This window comes from Podarcis muralis, chromosome 11, assembly GCF_964188315.1.
Source record: "Podarcis muralis chromosome 11, rPodMur119.hap1.1, whole genome shotgun sequence".
In the NCBI taxonomy this organism is placed as follows: Eukaryota; Metazoa; Chordata; class Lepidosauria; order Squamata; family Lacertidae; genus Podarcis; species Podarcis muralis.
In genome coordinates this window covers 35,864,344-35,882,328 of record NC_135665.1, presented here as the reverse complement: position 1 = coordinate 35,882,328, position 17,985 = coordinate 35,864,344, and the positions used below count along the sequence as shown (strand labels likewise).

The window sequence follows — 17,985 nt, the reverse complement described above, 5'->3', positions numbered from 1 at the left end:
CCAGGGTGGGTTACAACAATAAATACTTTGAACAATAAACATAAAACACAGTAAAATATCAGCAATCTGCCAATTTCCTCACATACAGACGAGATCCTCATTGTTAAAAGGATTGAAGAAAAATGCAGGTATTTTGCTGGCATCTAAAGCTAAATAATGTTAGTGTCAGCTGAACCTCCAAGGGCAGTTTGTTCTACAAGCAGGATGCTATTTCAGACTTCGCTCAACACTGCAAATATCAGCAGGCAATGCCTAGGTTGTTGTTTGTCCCTTATTGCCTCCAGCCACTTGAAGGGATGTAACTCAGCACTGAAAAACATACTTTGCATGCAAAAGGTCCCATGTTCAATTCCTGGTGTCCCCAGGTAAAGCAGGGAAAGATTCCTGCCTAAATCCCTGGAGAGCTGCAAGCCTGTCCGTGCAAACAATGCTAAGCCACTGACTCTGAATAAGGAAGGCAGCTTGCTATGTTCCAGGCCTCTGCACTCTTTCATCTTACTCAGATGACAAGGAGAAACGGAGCTGGGTGTCATCAGCGCACTGGAAACACCTTGTCCCAAATTCCCTGGCGACCACTTCCAGCTACTACATAGTGATGTCAATTCTAAAACAAAGGACTCCTGTTAAGAAGGAAAAGTAGACGGCCTTTATGAGCTGGGTGTAGAAAATATTATTATTTGCATGCTCGACACCAGGCCTGAAGCTTGGCACTCGAAAGGGGTTCTGGAGCTGAACGTTTGCTAAGCCCTGCCGCGTGCCTTGCGAGTATCTGAAGGCATTTTATGATCGCTCCATGCTAATCTCTCCGTCCAGAAAGCAACGCTGGAGAGCCTAGGAGCGCCCTGAGCCGTCCACTTAACTTCGCCCAGCGTTATTTTGTGTGTGTTTGTTTCGCGGCTATATCAGAGTCGTGGACGCTGCAGTCTCCCTCTCTCCAGCCGTGGAAATCTGTGCCTGTCTTACTCCTCTCGGCTTCCTTTTTTCACGCTCCCTTCGGCCAGCTCGACTGGCTGGAGATAAACCCCCTGGAGGCGGTGGGGGAGGAGAGAGAGACAGAGAGAGCGGGAGCTCAGCTCCGTTCGCGCAGCGAGAGAGGGAGCGAGGCGGAAGCGCGCCGTCCCAGGGAGGGGTCGTGCGCTCTGGCAGCGGCGGCGACTTTGCTCTTTAAATTGGTCTCAAAGCCGATTACAGCTGATCTCCCACGTGATATTTCCCCTTCTGGCTCCTGGCGGAGTTTGGGGCGGGGAGGGGGGACCTGAAAGAGCAGCAGGAAGAGGAGCAAGAAGGAGCCGGGGAGCCAGCTCGTGCTGGGAAGAAGCCCGCGAAAAAGCGCGCCTAGCAGAACTTTTTTTCCCCCTGGGCGAAAGGCGCGTGAGGGAGAGTCCTTCGCCAGCAGCGAGGGATGCGCAGCAAGCCCAGGGACGGACCGAGGAAGCGGCAACAGCTCAGGGTCGAAGTGGAGGAGCAATAGCGCCCGGGAAGGCGGCGGCGGCGGTGGCTGCACCACCTGAAGCAGCAGCAGCCGCCACAGCAGCAGCAGCGCCGGCGCGAGGGTCCTCATTGGCGCGCCACGACGGAGCGTGGCTGGCTCGGCTTGCCCCGCCCCGCCTCGGCCGTCGAGAGAAGCCGCGCTCACCATGAGACGCTTTGGCTGCCGCTCGACGCCGGGCTCGCTCTGAGGGGAAGGTTGACCAGGAGGCGCCCGGGACCCGGCGGCGGGTGGAGGCAACATGCAGAAGAGCGTGCGCTACAACGAGGGGCACGCCCTGTACCTGGCGGTGCTGGCTCGCAAGGAGGGCACCAAGCGCGGCTACCTGAGCAAGAAGACGGCGGAGACGAGCCGCTGGCACGACAAGTGGTTCGCGCTCTACCAGAACGTGCTCTTCTACTTCGAGAGCGAGCAGAGCGCCCGGCCCGCCGGCATGTACATGCTGGAAGGCTGCACCTGCGAGAGGGCGCCGGCCCCTAAGGGCGCCTCCGCCGTCAGCGCCAAGGAGGCCGCGCTGGACAAGCAGGTAGCTGCCCTTGCCCCGCCCGAGCCCCGTCCGACGGGGCGCCCTCCGCTCCCACACCTTCGGCTTCCTTGGCGCGCTTTTCCCTCCGGCGTCGCCTTTCAGAGCGTCGGCAAAGGAAGCGGGCGGGGGGGGGCGGGGGGTTGCCTGGACCCCGGGAAGGGCACTGAATGGGGCAAGCTGAGGTTGAGTCGGCTATGGACGGCACGCTGTAGCGGAAGTTCTGCACGGGCCGGTGTCCGTTGATGAAGCGTGTGGAGAGGAGGGAGGGAGACCTCCGTGGGGCTGCCCCCTTTGTAAGCCGCTGGTCCTCAAAGCGTGCAAGTTCCGAGGTCCCTAGGATAGAGCTAGTGTGCGCCATCCCCTTTGGCTTTTGTGTGTGTGTCCTGTGGGGATACAGGTGAGGATGCCATTCTGCACATCGTCCTGGGTGTGTAATAAGGGACGGGATGGGTTTTGTGGGGGTAACTTCGTCTGTGGTGTCGGCAATCCAGCCGTCACCAACACGATGTTGCCATTTTGCCTTCTTTTTTAAAGAGGTGGTCAATTTCTACAAGATTTTGGGCTTCCGACTAAGTGGAAATTGCACTTGCCAGCCCTTCCCCAGGTTTGAGTGGCATGGGGGAATTTCTACCCTGTATGCGATAGGAATGCATTTTCAGTAATTGTTCGGCTCTAGGTGTAATAAGGCGGAGCTGGCATGAGGGATAGTATGTTGCTCCACTTAGCTAATTACGGTAGTCTACCTGTATGGTTGAGCTGCTCCAACCCTGCCCTTCTGCCATCCTAGATGTCTGTGGACAAGCTGCAGTTCAGTACACTCCAAACGTATTTTGAACCATCTTGTTTATTATTTTTGCTATTGGTACCTTTCTAGGGCAGAGTCTTGCTAAAAACAGACCCAGATGCTGCTCAAATGAGTTCCTAGACTTAAGATATCAAGGAATAGTAACTATACCCATCCTTAGCTGCTTTGGAGAATTTGTAAGAAGCCACAGTGGTACTGATGGGTTCATTACTTCTAATATTTTTTCTCGCTAGTATTTCTCCATGAGAGAGCAAAAATTTGACACTACAGGACAGGGGGAAGTGGTGATTAGAAGTTCAGCAAGCATACCTCCATATACATTAGAAAGGATTTGAAATACTATCCTGTTTTGTTCTTACAGTATAAAGTATTGTGCCTTATATATGATTTTTTGCTGTTGATTATGAGCAAATATAGCCTGTGGTACCCACTTCTTGGAAAAAACACACCGTCTGGGATTATCCTAAACAAGCTGGGTTTTCTTGATTGCCTTAGAGAGAGATTTTATGAAATATGGTGATTGGAATATATAAACCTTTAAATATTCAGTTTATGGCTTGGCAACAGCCAGTTCTGGTGCTTCTGAGCACCTTAATCCTGAATAAAACAAAAGGCCCAGTAAAACAAGAGCTTTTTTTTTTTTTAACAAAACCGTTTATATGCTAACTTATAAAATGTACTCATAAGCTAAACTAAATGGGTTTAATTTGGTACAAATTGCAAGTAAAACTTGTTTTACTTTAGTTTCTTTAAACATAACTCTAATATAAATTGTATATGTGAACTGAAGTTCCAAATTCTCCAGCTGTTTACACAATCATATATAGACCCAAAGACTTGAGCAGTAATACTTAGGAGAGGCAGTACAGGCTCTGAATACAAGGATTTGAAGAATCTAGTCATTACAGTAGGATAGGAGCCACAAGAAAGTCAGGGATTAGCACTGGTTTTAGTTTCTAGACATTTGGAGATAGAATCGGTAGTCTTAAAGTTCAGTAATGGATGTGCAAATGTATTTTTTCAATTGGTTTCTGGAAGCAGGGATATACAGATGGATCTGTAAAGTTGAGTAGTGGAACTTGGTTACTGAATTATGTTGTAAATTGCTATGGACTCCTTTCTTGATAAACGTACAAAATGAGGACAAATTATATTACCCAGATACGTGTGATATGTGTTGCAAAATAATATGAAGAGGCAGTACTAATGGAACAGATATTTGATCCAGGCTTCTTAGGCTATTACACATTATTGGCTTAAACAGCAGATAGGTCTTTCCTTTTCACAGTTTGGATTGAAGTTGGTTTGGGGGTGAGGGGGGGAACACATCAAAATGCAGTCTTGCATTAGAAACAGCAGGTTAGATATGAATTGTGGCTAATGTTGTGTGTATACCACATGACCCAAACCAGTGGTGGGAACACATTGGATGTAGACTAAACGATACTGTTTACAGAGTTTTGGTAAAGCTGTTCTTTTTTATCTGTAAGCCATCTTGAGTCCCTGTCAGGGTAAAAGTAGGGTATAAATAAGTAAGTATATAATGACAATAATGTTAAAAAGAATTTTCCAAAGTTTCTTCTTTTTGTTGTATTTGCTTCAACAGCCTAACATTGCTAGATCCCTCTGGAATTTATTGGCCTTGTTGTTATTGCGTTGTTACAAGCAGGAGTTAGATTTGCACCTGGTAGGTATTGGCTCACCTGTTTCTGACTTCTGTAATCAAACAGGTGTCAGTCGCTTTGGAAGTGCTTTTCTCCAAAAACAAACAAAAAGAGAAAAACCCTTCTTGAAATGTAAGCTTTTGACTTCTTTGTTTTTTACAAGATAAGAATAAAATATTGAACAGCTTCAAAAATCTCCCCATCAATTTAAACAGTAATGAAAAAACAAATCCTTCTAGGAGAGCTACCTTGGTAAAGCATCTCACCTGGTTTGACATGTGATTAAGCAACAATCGTATAAGTGCACTTATTGGAAGTTCCACTGAAATCAAGTGGACCTTCAAGTGAATGTTCTTTGAACTGGGGTATTTGTTCTTCTACTTTTGTAACTGTGTTGTGCATAATGATTCTAGATTCAGCTAGCAGGATCTAACAAAAAAATAATAAATCCTTCGGTGGTGCATACTTCATTTTAGTGAGCTGCCAGTCTACACCCACAAGTAAAATTATATCTAATTTTAGGTGTTAATGCTTGCACATTGGGACAGCCAGTGCAGAAAGGGAGATGGCTTTCCTTCTTTCTCAGACAGAACAAACCTTTTACATGCTCTTAATGTGTTCTGCTTTTGCTTAGGAAATAAGGTAGTCCCGAAACATTACTAAAGGATAAATTTGTTCTACATCTTAATCTGAATCGTGATTCATTAGAAATAAGTCCCATGGATTTAAATGGAATGCATTTCTCTATAACTAGTCCTGCCGGGCAGTTTTGTGCATGTTTACCCAGAAATAAGTCCAGTAAGACTGGTGGAGCTTGCTTACATTTAAGTGTGCATAGGATTACAGCTTTGGAGACTAACTCTTTGTCTCCAGGCTGCATTCTAGGATTATGTATGATTTGGAACAGTCCCTATACTGGTTTGAAACCACAATTCATGGCATTGTGCTGGCACCAAAGGCAGTCTACTGACTTTTGCTGTAGTTCTGCTTTTGCATCTTGTGCACATCACAGACTAGGATGCTTGCACAATAACCAGGCTGTCTGGATCCATGGAGGGTCCTCATTGGCCCATAGGTCTGCTGCAACATTGGGCTTGTCACTGCCTTTCATCCAAACCTACCTCACAGGGTTGATGTGAGGATAAAATGAACAGGGGAGAACCATGCTATGCTTCCTTGAGTCCTTGGATGAAAGGTGGGATATAAATGTAATAAACATTAAGTAATAATTCACACATTTGACTGTAGTCCACAAAAGCTTATGCCACAATCAATTTACTAGCCACAAGGCTCTGCAATAAGTAGTTTCTATTGAAATTAAGTAAAGTTCCATTTGAATTAGTAAACCAATTTACTAAATTAGCAAACGTCAGTAAAGTATATCTTTGTGGAGCAGATAGGCATATTTGCTTCTTTATAGAATAGTTAGAATATCAGATTAATTTCATAACGTGTGTGTGTGTTTGTGTGTACCTCCCTTTTACCAGTCTCAGTTTGAACTGTTTAAGGTAGGGCTTTTAACATAGATAAATAAATTATTACTTCCATCACTGAAAGCTGTAGGATGAGAGAGGCAAAATCGCATTGTGATGTACAAACATTTGTTCCCCCCGGTGCAAGTTGCTGTCTAGAAACTGAATGTCAACAAAGCACCATGAGATGTGTGTACCAGCTACTAGTACACTAACTACTTAACACTGGCATTTTAGTGGTGTCATCAGATGCCCTAAACAGGCAGTGAAGATGAGGGCGGGCACAACTGCATACTTATGTCTTCCTTTCTTAATAGTTTATTCCTCTTTCAGAATTTATTTTATATGGTGTTTGAGATCGAAAACATGTGTAGCTGCAATACACTGAAAAAGAAAGGATTAGAAACTACCATCAGAGCTGCAGTTTGCATCCCACTTACTTCCTAGGTATGCTCTCATAAGCACAAACATACAGTGCAGGCCTATGCAAATTTTATTGGAAGTTGAGTCCAACTCGCACAATTGGAATTACTCTTGTGCAGGTGTGCAGGTAATTGCAACCTCACATCACAATCATATTTCTTCCTTTGGTTGCAATAAATTTTTTTGAAGAGATGTATGCAGACAGTGTAAGAAAGCAATCAGTGCAGCCAACCAATGCTGTCTGTCATTAACCAAGAAATTTAAAACAGCACTGTATATTGGTTCCTGAAGGAGTTATCACTGAGTTTCACTTCTTCACGGAGGATCTCCAAGTGAATTTCAAATCGTTACATTGGCTTCTAGGCAGTAGGCATTATTTAAAAACAGAAAAATATAACCCCTGTGGTTCATTGATTGTACCAGAAAAAAATGAACATTTTATGTATTTTTGTAATAGCGAGAATATCAAGTCCTCTGACTAAAATTGTTTAATGTTTCTGAATGAGAAAAGAGAGAGATGGGGACCCCGTTTCCCCCTGTATTTTGTTGGACTACAACTCTGTTGATCCCTGGCTATTGCCTATGTTGCCTGCGGTTGATGGGAGCTGAAGTCCAACAACACTTGAAGGGCCACAGATTCCTAGACTCAGATTAAGGCAATTCATTAGGGGCGTGTTGCTTTTTAACTGAAACTATTCATCTGGGTTTGGTTTGGTTTTTGTATAAAATGAATACATTTGTGAAAATGACATTAAAATGCATCATATTAGTAAAGTTTGGTTGCAAGAATATGTACATTAGTCAAAACAGCAGAACAAAATTAGGAGAAATTCGCACTAAAATGTTGAAGAATTTTCATGGGGATTAAAAACAAAAAAAGCAAATTACTGCAAAAACATTCAGAACTGAATTTATGACTAGAAAAAAGTGGAAGCACGATGAAGCAGATCCTTTCATCCCTGGAAAGGGGGGGGGGACCTTTTGCCCTTTATCCCTTTTTAGCTGTAGGAGCTTGTTCTTCATAGACCTAATGGTTTTTATGTTTGTGCTGCTGCAAACATTGCAAATGAAAATTGGAAGGCCTGGGGGAGGGAAGGAGGGAGGCTTATCAAGCTGGTGTCCAGCATTGTGGCCCAATAGGTGCGGTGAACTGAGAGAGCTTTTTGATAAGCAATCTCAAAATTACTCCCAAACAATGAAACTATGAAGGATGCACAACATTTAGTCATATTAAAGCAAATGTTCTTTGCCTAATGCTGTGTTCTCTACTTTGCAGCTTAGTGGCAGCTACCTTGGCTATAGGCCAGAACAAGTAATGGCATAAGTGTGTATTTATAATAATTTAAAGGACCAATAGCAGAATTAAAATGGAAAGGAAACAGTGTGGACCTTATTAACGGTCTTTTGTCTTGTAAAACAATTGCCTTTGTCCTTGAAGCTTTGCTGAAAGGCAACAGGTAAATAACTTAATTAGTTGCTAAATAAACAAATCTCTGTGGTTTTTTAAAAGCTCTAATGCAAAACAATTTCAGTTTGTTGGCATTTAGGAAATTGTAATGATGTAAGGAAAGACATTGAGTTGCATGCATATCTGATCACTGTTGCTCTGTAAACCTTCCACCGTGCACCTGCTGTCTTGCTTGGTGGCAATTTGTAGTCTGAACTACACAGACTGATCTCCTTTCAGAGCAGCAGAGGTGACCCACACCATTTCACTGCTTGAGGCAAAACTACCTGAGGTGCCAACACCACCCTGCCCAAACCTTGCTTACTGGGGACGCAAGATCTCTCAGTGAGCAATCACTACAGCCACACAACCCTTGCAGTGGCAGTGGCAGGGGTGGGTAGGGGTGGGTAGGTGGGCTGCTTCATGGGTAGCCCAGCCATGCAGAACAGGACTCTATGCAGGTATGAAGGCACTAGAGGAGGCTTCAGGTTGAGCAGAGGGTGGTGGGGAAGAATTTCATCTACTAAAAATCCAGCCCCATGTGCATTATTCATGAGGGATAAACTATACAGACCCTCATATTGCTTAGGAAGAAAAGTAGGTTAAGAAGGGGCAATTTTGAACAGTGAAAGAGCTGGGGAGGGGAAAGGACTAAATCAACACCAACCCACCCACCCCAGTTTTGTCTGATAGAAGAAATATTTATATAAGAAAGATGGGGAGGGAATGGAAAAGATTCTTAATGTGTGATTTTATCCCCAGCTCTGTAATTCTGTGATTTCTTCACTTCCAGCAGTGGTGTAGTGGTTAAGAGCGGTGGACTCGTAATCTGGTGAACTGGGTTCGCTTCCCCGCTCCTCCACATGCAGCTGCTGGGTGACCTTGGGCTAGTCACACTTCTCTGAAGTCTCTCAGCCTCACTCACCTCACAGAGTGTTTGTTGTGGGGGAGGAAGGGAAAGGAGAATGTTAGCCGCTTTGAGACTCCTGAAGGGGAGTGAAAGGTGGGATATCAAGTCCAAACTCTTCTTCTACTTTTGGCTGTTCTGCCTTTTGACCAAAGAAGACTTTGAAAAACCTTTCTTTATACAGTCACAAAACTGGTATCAGGTTTTATTTATCTTGGAGTATATGTATACTTCTTTCTGTACACCTTGAGGGGAAAGGCAGAATACAATAAACAGTAAGATCATGACATCTAAGAAACAGGTGGAGAAGCCACATATCAGGAAAAGCCCAATTTCATACATGATGTTAGGAGATGTTGAGTTTGTGCCTCACTTTCTTGGACTAAATTTCACTACATATCTATCATTTGATTATCATAGTCCCGTGCATTAATTGATTGCACATACTGTTAACTTTATCCTAGAATGTTTAGGTTTGATCAGTATGATGCAGACTACATTCATTTTTGTTTATTTAACAAAATTTATATGCAGCTAGATTGTAAAAACAAAACAGAACCATCTCTAATAGGTTTCCACGAAGGCATTTAATCATCCCCACAAACTTCCTTCGTTCTTTGAAATCTTAGCTTTCCCTTTTTTTCTGTGTTTTGGTAAGTGTAACCTTCATTGTGCTTTTCTAAACAGTGTTATGGGCAATTAAAGTAAATTGCTGAGCTGAGATTGCTAGACCACTTGGCAATGGACACAGCTCATTTGCAAGCTAATTCATGTAACTTTATTACAGTTGAGCTATAAGATCATTTCAGTCACTCAAATCTTGCTCTCTCTTTCATAATAAGCAACTCCTAATTAGTTTATTTTTTGCAGAAAACTAAGTAGGAGATGCGTAGGCTAGAATTTACCAGGCAGAATAATGCCAATTTGTTGCAGTGGTTGACTTGTCTCAGGGGAGAGCTGGATTCAGATCCTTGTACATCTATAAAGCATGCTAGGTAGTCACTCTCTTTCCGAGCTTCTGCTACATCACAGTTTTTGAGGATAAAGGGGCAAAGAGGGAAAATAATTATTGCTACCCTAAGTTCCTTAGAACAGTGTTTCCCAACCTTGGGCCTCCAGCTGTTTTTGGACTACAACTCCCATCATCCCTAGCTAGCAAGACCAGTGGTCAGGGATGATGGGAATTGTAGTTCAAAAACAGCTGGAGGCCCAAGGTTGGGAAACACTGCCTTAGAAGATAGATGGGAGGAAAAACAAATAACATGAATAATAAATACCATTTACACTTTAAGGATCGCAATCCCTGAATGACTTCTTCTCCCTATATAAACCATTCCGGACTCTGCGTTCATCAACATTGGTCCTTTTTCATGGGCCTCCTTCACAGGAGGTCCAGGCCCCCCCCATCTGTATTGGCTCCCCATTTGTGGCATGTTCTCCCCAGAGAAGTTCACATGGCACCTTCATTATATATTTTTAGATGCCATTCTTCTTCAACCAGGCCTTTGACTGATTATCTGGAGATTATCTTTATCTGGAGATACTATAGTGTAGATTGAGACTTGAACCTTCTGTACTTAGGGCATGTTTTCAGAACTGTGGTTGGTCCCCTTCCTAAGAGAACTCCCTGAGATTTGCTCACTGGATTATGGCACCTAAATGAATGTAAAAACTTCATTTTCCTAGGGGATACATAATGGAGATTATAAAGTCAAGGGAAGGATCACAAGGGCGCAATTAACTGAGAAGGTCACCTGTATGGGTTCAGTTGAATTAATAAGCCACTCACACATGAGATCTGGTTGATGGTGCTCTAAATCACCTCTCTTCAGTGTTTAAAAGTCTAGTGTGAGTAAAGGAGTATTCCTTTCATACTGCACAAGTTTACCAAAACAACAATAGTCATTTACAAACAATTTTGGTAAAAACTGAAGTGCAGGTTAGAGGCAAGTAGGGATGGGAAATTGCAGGTACAGACTGTAATATCATGCACACACAGATTTATGCTGTAGTCCTAACTCTACTAACTTGAATGTAACCCTGATTGACATACTTCTGAGTAGACAGGGTTAGGATTGCACTAATTTTTTTGTGGTGTTTCCATATTCTGCATGGTACTGGAAATAATTGTTTTCCTTTTAGTCCATGTGCCTGAACTACAAGTGTGGTCACCTAGGATTTTCATATACATGCCCTGAAGTTTTATCTGCCTTCAAGGCTATTTTTATTTGACCCCGAACAGGAAGGATATGGTCAGGGTGGAGTACTGTGAGAAATTTTGCCAGTAAATGGGGGGAAAACAATGTGAAAGATAGGCAAACAATTCTAAAACAATTTTGCTAAGTGTAACATTTTTGGAAATCTTCCCAAAATTTGTTCCTTTGGATTTTTTTAATGAATATTTTAATGCAATAGATAAGAAAACCAAGAACATGTAAGGGGAAAAAACATGCTGCGGTGTATATCAGGAAAAACTGTTAGTGACGTTAATGAGGGTGTAACTTGCAAGATTTCTTCGCTGAGATAAATTCTATAATGTGGTGCTCCTAGTTCAAATTGGAGCTTTAGTTCATACATTGGTGTTTCCATATTATTTATTTGTTGTATTAATAGGCATCCAATAGTGTTCTCTCTCTCACACACTCTTTCGGGGTAGTGAACAAAGAAGGGGAGGGGAGGAAAGTGATAGTAACAAACAAACAAACAAACAAACAAACAAACAAAACAAACAAACAAACTAGAGTCCAATCAAGTTTGGCTGAGTGCATGCTGAGATGTGGTGTATAACCAGCAGCAGTATGTTGACATCATACCTGATTGAAAAAAGAAAATGGAGGAGGAAGAGGGGGAAAGTTAGGAAGCAAACGAGAGTAGCTGATGAAGCTGTGGACTTGAGAAAGAGGAAGGAGGCTCTACTGAATCTGGATAATTTGAGCATTGTTGAGGTGGTTAATTCGGAGATCTTTGTGATGAGGTGCAACCAAGCTGGTGAAATTCCTAAGGCTAATTCCTAAGGATAATACTGAGTCTGAAGTGAATTTAGGTGGTGATGAAAAACATGGCTCCTATTCTTGTTCAGCCACTGACAATTAGCAGTGTGCATTTGTTTTGGAATGGATGAAAACTTGAATGAAAGGGGAATCGTTCAGTTTATTTTCCATTCATTTCAGAAACAGTGCGTTTTGTAGTCAACTGGTATGAATGGGTTTAGACTTTCATTACATTCATGCAATTTAAGGATGGGATTGGCTTTCTGCAGCATCAGTGGATCTTCTTCACCTGTTGTCTTTGTCCTGACAGCAGTATCTTATTTACCTGGAATATTGCATTGTTCTGGGCCATTGTAGAGAAATATAACAGGCAGCAGATACATGTATGCATCTGTCAACATGAGCAAGTTCATGCAAGTTGCATGGCTTTAAAAGAGGATTTGAAATACAGTGGTACCTCGGGTTACAGACGCTTCAGGTTACAAACTCCGCTAACCCAGAAATAGTACCTCACGTTAAGAACTTTGCTTCAGGATGAGAACAGAAATCACGTGACGGCAGCGTGGCGGCAGCAGGAGACCCCATTAGCTAAAGTGGTACCTCAGGTTAAGAACAGTTTCAGGTTAAGAACGGACCTCCAGAACGAATTAAGTTCTTAACCTGAGGTACCACTGTACCTGGAGGGTAAAGCTATCAGTGGCTAGTAGCTATGATGTCTATGTTTTACCTCCATTTTCTAGATACCAGTTGCTGGAAACTACAGTGGGGAGAGGGCTCTTGTGCTTGAATCCTGCTTGCAGGTTTCCCACAGGCATCTTGTTGGTCTGTGAGAACAGGATGCTGAACTAGATGAGCCATTGGCCTGATCCAGCAGGCTCTTCCTATGTTCTTACACAGTAGTCCCCAACACTCCCAACAACCTAGGGAGTGTTCATGGAGGCCAGATTTATGCTTCATAGAGGCACTATTTGTACTCAGAATTCAAGAAATGAAGCTTTTTCAAGTGTGGAGATACAGCAATAGCTTAAAAAAACAAACCCTGTTGATTTCTGCTATTAAAAAGCCCAGGCACCCAGCCAATAGTAAATAGTAATAGCTGGGAGCAACTGCCAGGACCATATAACACTGGCCTTGAAAGACCTACATTGAATCTCAGTACGATTCCGAGCACAAATCAAAGTGTTGTTGTTGACCTTTAAAGCCCTAAAGGACCTCGGCCCTATATACCTGAAGGAGTATCTCCACCCCCATCATTCAGCCCGGACACTGAGATCTATCCCTCACTGCAAGAAGTGGAGTTACAGGGAACCAGGCAGAGGGCCTTCTGGGTAGTGGCGCCCACCTTGTGGAACGCCCTCCCATCAGATGTCAAAGAGATAAGTAACTATACAACTTTTAGAAGACATCTGAAGACAGCCCTGTATATTAAAGTTTTTTAAAATATTTAATGTTTTGTTATGTTTTTATATATGTTGGAAGCCGCCTAGAGTGGCTGGGGCAACCCAGTCAAATGGGTGGGGTACAAATATAATAATAATGATTATTATGATGGCGGAAATCCCACAATTTTAAGTCCAGGGGAGATGGTGGCTTCAAGAATTGACCACTTAGGTTTGCAAAGAATTGGTAATTCAGGGAGAAAAGAAAACCCTGATGGAAAAAGAAGCAGAAGAATGAGAGGAAATAACCAGACACTAAAGGAAGCTGAGGGAGCAAAGTGGAATAAGAAATGACAGGAATAATACTGGAGCAATATTAAACCATCATCACCATCATAAAGCTGTTCATTCCCAGGGCATGGTGTAGAAGAACATGAAGCTGTCACCCAGCAAAAGTTCAGCTGGTCTAGGTCCAGCAATGTATGGATAGGAGGCCACCTGGTCACCCTGTGGATGCCATATTGAATTATATTATGGGAAGGCAGACGGGATATAAATGAAGAAAATTAACTGGAGTAAGCACAGAGGGTGTGCCTTTGGGGAGTGTGGATATAACCCTATAGTCCCAACTGCATTTGATCCAAGACAGAAAGGGGGATCATTGGATGTGCTGAAAGAATGTATGTGAATGTCACACTTTTCAGCTTAGCCATGAATCCAGTTTCCTAGGTCAAAATATGTTGGTCTTTATATGCTTTTAATGGTAGTGTTTGGTGGAAGCTTGCATTGCAAGATTACTTTTCAGGGATTCAAAGACATAAAAGTTTGGTTTATCTTTATACTCTGAAAAGAATTCTGTTTACCATTAAACAGTAATTGGAATTTGAGCACGTCCTATCCTTTAAAATCATAGCAATTATAGGTTTCCTAGTTTTACAGCATACTTGACTTTCAGTTCTTGTTCCTGATGTAAAATGTTATGGCTGTGGCATATTTCCCAGTGTGAGATTCCCGTTTGAGTGCATTTATTTACTGTTATTGTACATTTAGAAAATTACTTCCGAAATGGTAATATAATGAAAATGCTATAAATTCTTACCAGATGTATCAGTGCACTCTGTGCAGGTGCAGTTATGCTGCTGGTTAACATTTAGCATATAGTAAAATATTTGCTTTATTTCATTATAACATAATAGAATCATTTATGTTAAAGAGTTTTTAAACTTGACAGAATTATTAAACCAATTGGGGCAGATTTGAGGATGTTATAGTGAGAAACACTCTTTCATCCATAAAGATTAAAGGCTTTAGTTCAGTCCACAGCAAGTGTAGCAGCCATGCCGAGATGGGCCATCACAGGACAAGGGTGGAGAACCTGTGCCCCCCCCCCCCAAGATCTTGTTGGAATCCCATGTCCCATCTGCCCTAGCCAGCATGGTCAATGCTTTTGATGGGAGTTGTAGTCCTCCAACAACTGGAGGGCTACAGGTTCATCACCCCTGACATATGGCATAATGGGACCCTCCTCCCATCCCTCACCCACAATGTGTGCAGATAGCTATATGGACAGGCACTGCATCCTAGTGTTATTGGGAATGACCAGCCTATTAATGCAAGCCATATTCCTAACTAGCTTGGCCCCTCCACTTGGCCAAGGAAGTGAGCATTCATGTTAATAGCTAGTTGGCTGCATGCATGCCCAGCTGCATGCACTGAGGGGCTGGAAGAAGGGGAAAGACCTCTATGTGGGTTCTATGATGATCCCTCTGTTGCCAAGTGTGGCATGCTCTGTGTAGATTTAATTAAACCTTTGTTGTGTCTCTTCCCCTTCCCCATAGGAGCTGGACACTCGTGCTCCATATGGTCTTTTGCCAATTATGATGAAATTCCCCTTCTCACATTTAATTGGCAAACTGAAGTTAGTTAAGACGATGTTACTTTGAGTGACTGTATATTGAGAAAGTAATTGGATTCATGACATGTTTGTACAAATAATTAATTTGACATTTGCAAGGACCATTGTTAGAAAGGGAAAACAACGCTAAAATTTCACATTCTTTTGATAGGATCCATAATGATTCAGATATATTATAGATTGTAGGTAATCAATTCGGAATATAAATTTGTATCATTCATGTTGCACCCACAAGGACAATTTTGTTCTCATGGTTGATTGGCCCAAGTGCGAGCTCCTTCCATGTCCCTCTCTTACACATGGACTTGCTTGCACCCTTCAATCCTTACTTATTAAACCATAGTTTCCTGTGACATCCAAACTGCTAAACTGACTTCATCACTGCTTTATAATTGATAATCTCCTGGTTTGTAAGCAGCTATTAAACCAGTGATTCCTGTTTCAGATGTCATGGGAAACGTCTAGCACTGAAGCTTGAAGTGAGGAGAGTATATGTAGCCACACAGCTTCTTCTTCAGTCAATAAATCATGGTTTATTGACTTAAGATTACAGTGTTATGAAGCAGATCATAGGCTGAAATATGAAAAGGTAAGACAAAGAAATAGAAGCTGGCTTTTTCAGTTTTGAAAGAGATGACAATAACATAAGAGTATGGTTGATATTACCAGTGTCAAATAAAAGGATAGGATTTTAACAGATGTTAAAGAACCACAGAATTTTTGTGTACACATCCTGATGCATAAACCAGTTTTATGGCTTAAACAAGCAAACCTTCCCCTCCAGCACAGCTTGCATGGAGCAGGAGAAGCTAAGGAATGGCAGCAGGGTGCTGGATCATGCAGAGCTCCCTAGGCAGCTGGTATTTGGAAGCACATGATTACTATGTAATACTGGAGGATGCATTTCTGTATACAACTACTAATATCATCAGGAAACCAATTCACTAGTTAGATGGAAGAAATGTTGATTTCATGTCCCAGGCTGCTTCCTTTTTTTATATTTCCCCCCAAACTATTTTCACGCTAAGATTTTGAAAAGTGCCACAAGGTTTTCCCAGGGTAGAATGCTGCTGTACATGATGTTTGATCATTTAAAGATCATAAATAAAACTGCAGAAATTAAAGGTTGAAAGTATTACTCTGTAGCCATATGAGGTCAACACGCTGCCCAAATGGAAGGCAAGCCCATATTTAAATACATTTTATGACCAAACTTCAACGTGTATGCCTTTTCTCTTGTGAATAGCTGCTAAAGATCCAGTTAGACACACAGTAAGAATACGTCGAACTGAATAGTGTTGATTCTTTTATTTGTTGTTTTGCCTGAAGTTTTCTGTACAAAAAAAATCAATGGGAAATTCTAAATTAATACGCTCAAACTTTTCTTCATGGCCTTTGCATAAGGTTTTTTCTACTCCTTTGCAAAATGCAGAATTTGTATTTAGAATGTGAGTAATCATATGCTCAGTTTGTTTTAGGTCAGTGCAATAAAACATAATCTAAATCTGGATATATTCATTTTTAATTTCATAAGGACATGACTAATTTCAAAGAACAGGTATGTCACATAGATGACTGGACAAATTTAATTTCTTTTGGTCCAGAGTGGGACCGATACAAACATGTTCAAATTACAATTGGGAATAACTTCCTGACAATGGCCTGGTTTACATGACATGGTAAGCCAAACTATGGCTTACTGTGAGCCCACACATTTGCGCAGTCCCAGTAAACCATGGCTTGGCTTACTGTGTAGTACAAACGTGGTGGTGGTGATGGAAGTGATGCCATCTTGCTCTTTGCCCTTGGGCTGACCCTGGTGTGGAGTGGAGGCTGCCTCTTACACAAACTGTTTTTCTGACTTCCTTCTCCTAACTCCCAGTAATTGTGTAGAGGCATGAAATTGCTCATTTTACCCACCTTTTTGGCACTGCTTGAAGCAGCTAGTAGAAAAAGTACAGCATTGATTGTGTAAAAATCTTGAAAAATATGAATCATCTGTCTTAAACTTATATTTATGGCAATGCATCCATCAAATGGGTGGGGGGACCCTGAGGACTAATAGAAACAAAACACCTCTCAGAATACCTCCCTAGCATTTTCTAGCTCTCATGTACCTTTTCAAAATGTGTCTCCATTAGGAGAGTACTTGAATAATTTGTCAAACAAGTGACAACTATTCCCATGGCGATTTTTAGATAAGACAATATTAGTGCAATTGTAAGTTCATCCATATATTTGTTTTTTACTGTTCATACTAGATATCAGTTATTACTTTATATTGTTTTGAAAATACAGTTAATTCGGTTTTTCCTTTCTTAGTTCATCATCTTAAACATAATTCCGCCATTCTTCCTATTGTAAGGTTGTTATCCTATGCATTCTTACCAATAACAGTGAGGCTAATTTCTTAATAATAGAGCTACCCTAATGGGCTCTCTTAAGTGCAAGTAGATAAATAGGGACCGCTTTATAGCGGAAAGGTAAACGGCATTTCCAAGTGCTGCGCTGGTGCTGGCTCGCCAGCTGCAGCTTCGTCACGCTGGCCACGTGACCCGGAAGTGTCTTCGGACGGCGCCGGCTCACGGCCTATAGAGCGAGATGAGCACGCACCCCTAGAGTCGGACACGACTGGCCCGTACGGGCAGGGATACCTTTACCTTTACCTAATGGGCTAATAAACTAAGGCTGAATCCTTAAAAGGTAGAAGTGCTGTGGGTGGGTGGCCCCTCTGTTTGGGAATTGGGTGCACAACCTGGTCTGGGAAGGTTCACACTCCTGTTGAAGCAACAGGTTTGTTGTCTGGGAGTATTTATGGATTCCAGTTTGTGACTGTGGTTTCAAGTGGCTAGGAGTGCTTATTCCCAGCTTCAGTTGTTTCTTCAAAAACAGTTGCCTCTGCTCTAGTAACTTCCTGCCTGGACTACTGTAATGTGTTTCATGTGGGGCTGCCCTCGAAGCTAGAATG

General features: G+C 42.4%; 1 protein-coding gene across 1 annotated transcript in view; it reads left to right on the top strand.

Annotated features, from left to right (window-relative positions):
• The first annotated feature begins 669 nt into the window (after positions 1 to 669).
• Positions 670 to 17,985, top strand: part of RASGRF2 (Ras protein specific guanine nucleotide releasing factor 2) — a 90,301-nt gene continuing 72,985 nt past the window's right edge. The window contains exon 1 of the mRNA XM_077935891.1: positions 670 to 2,015. Within this exon, the coding sequence (XP_077792017.1) occupies positions 1,731 to 2,015 (285 nt within the window). The 5' untranslated portion in view covers positions 670 to 1,730. The remainder of the gene's footprint in view (positions 2,016 to 17,985) is intronic.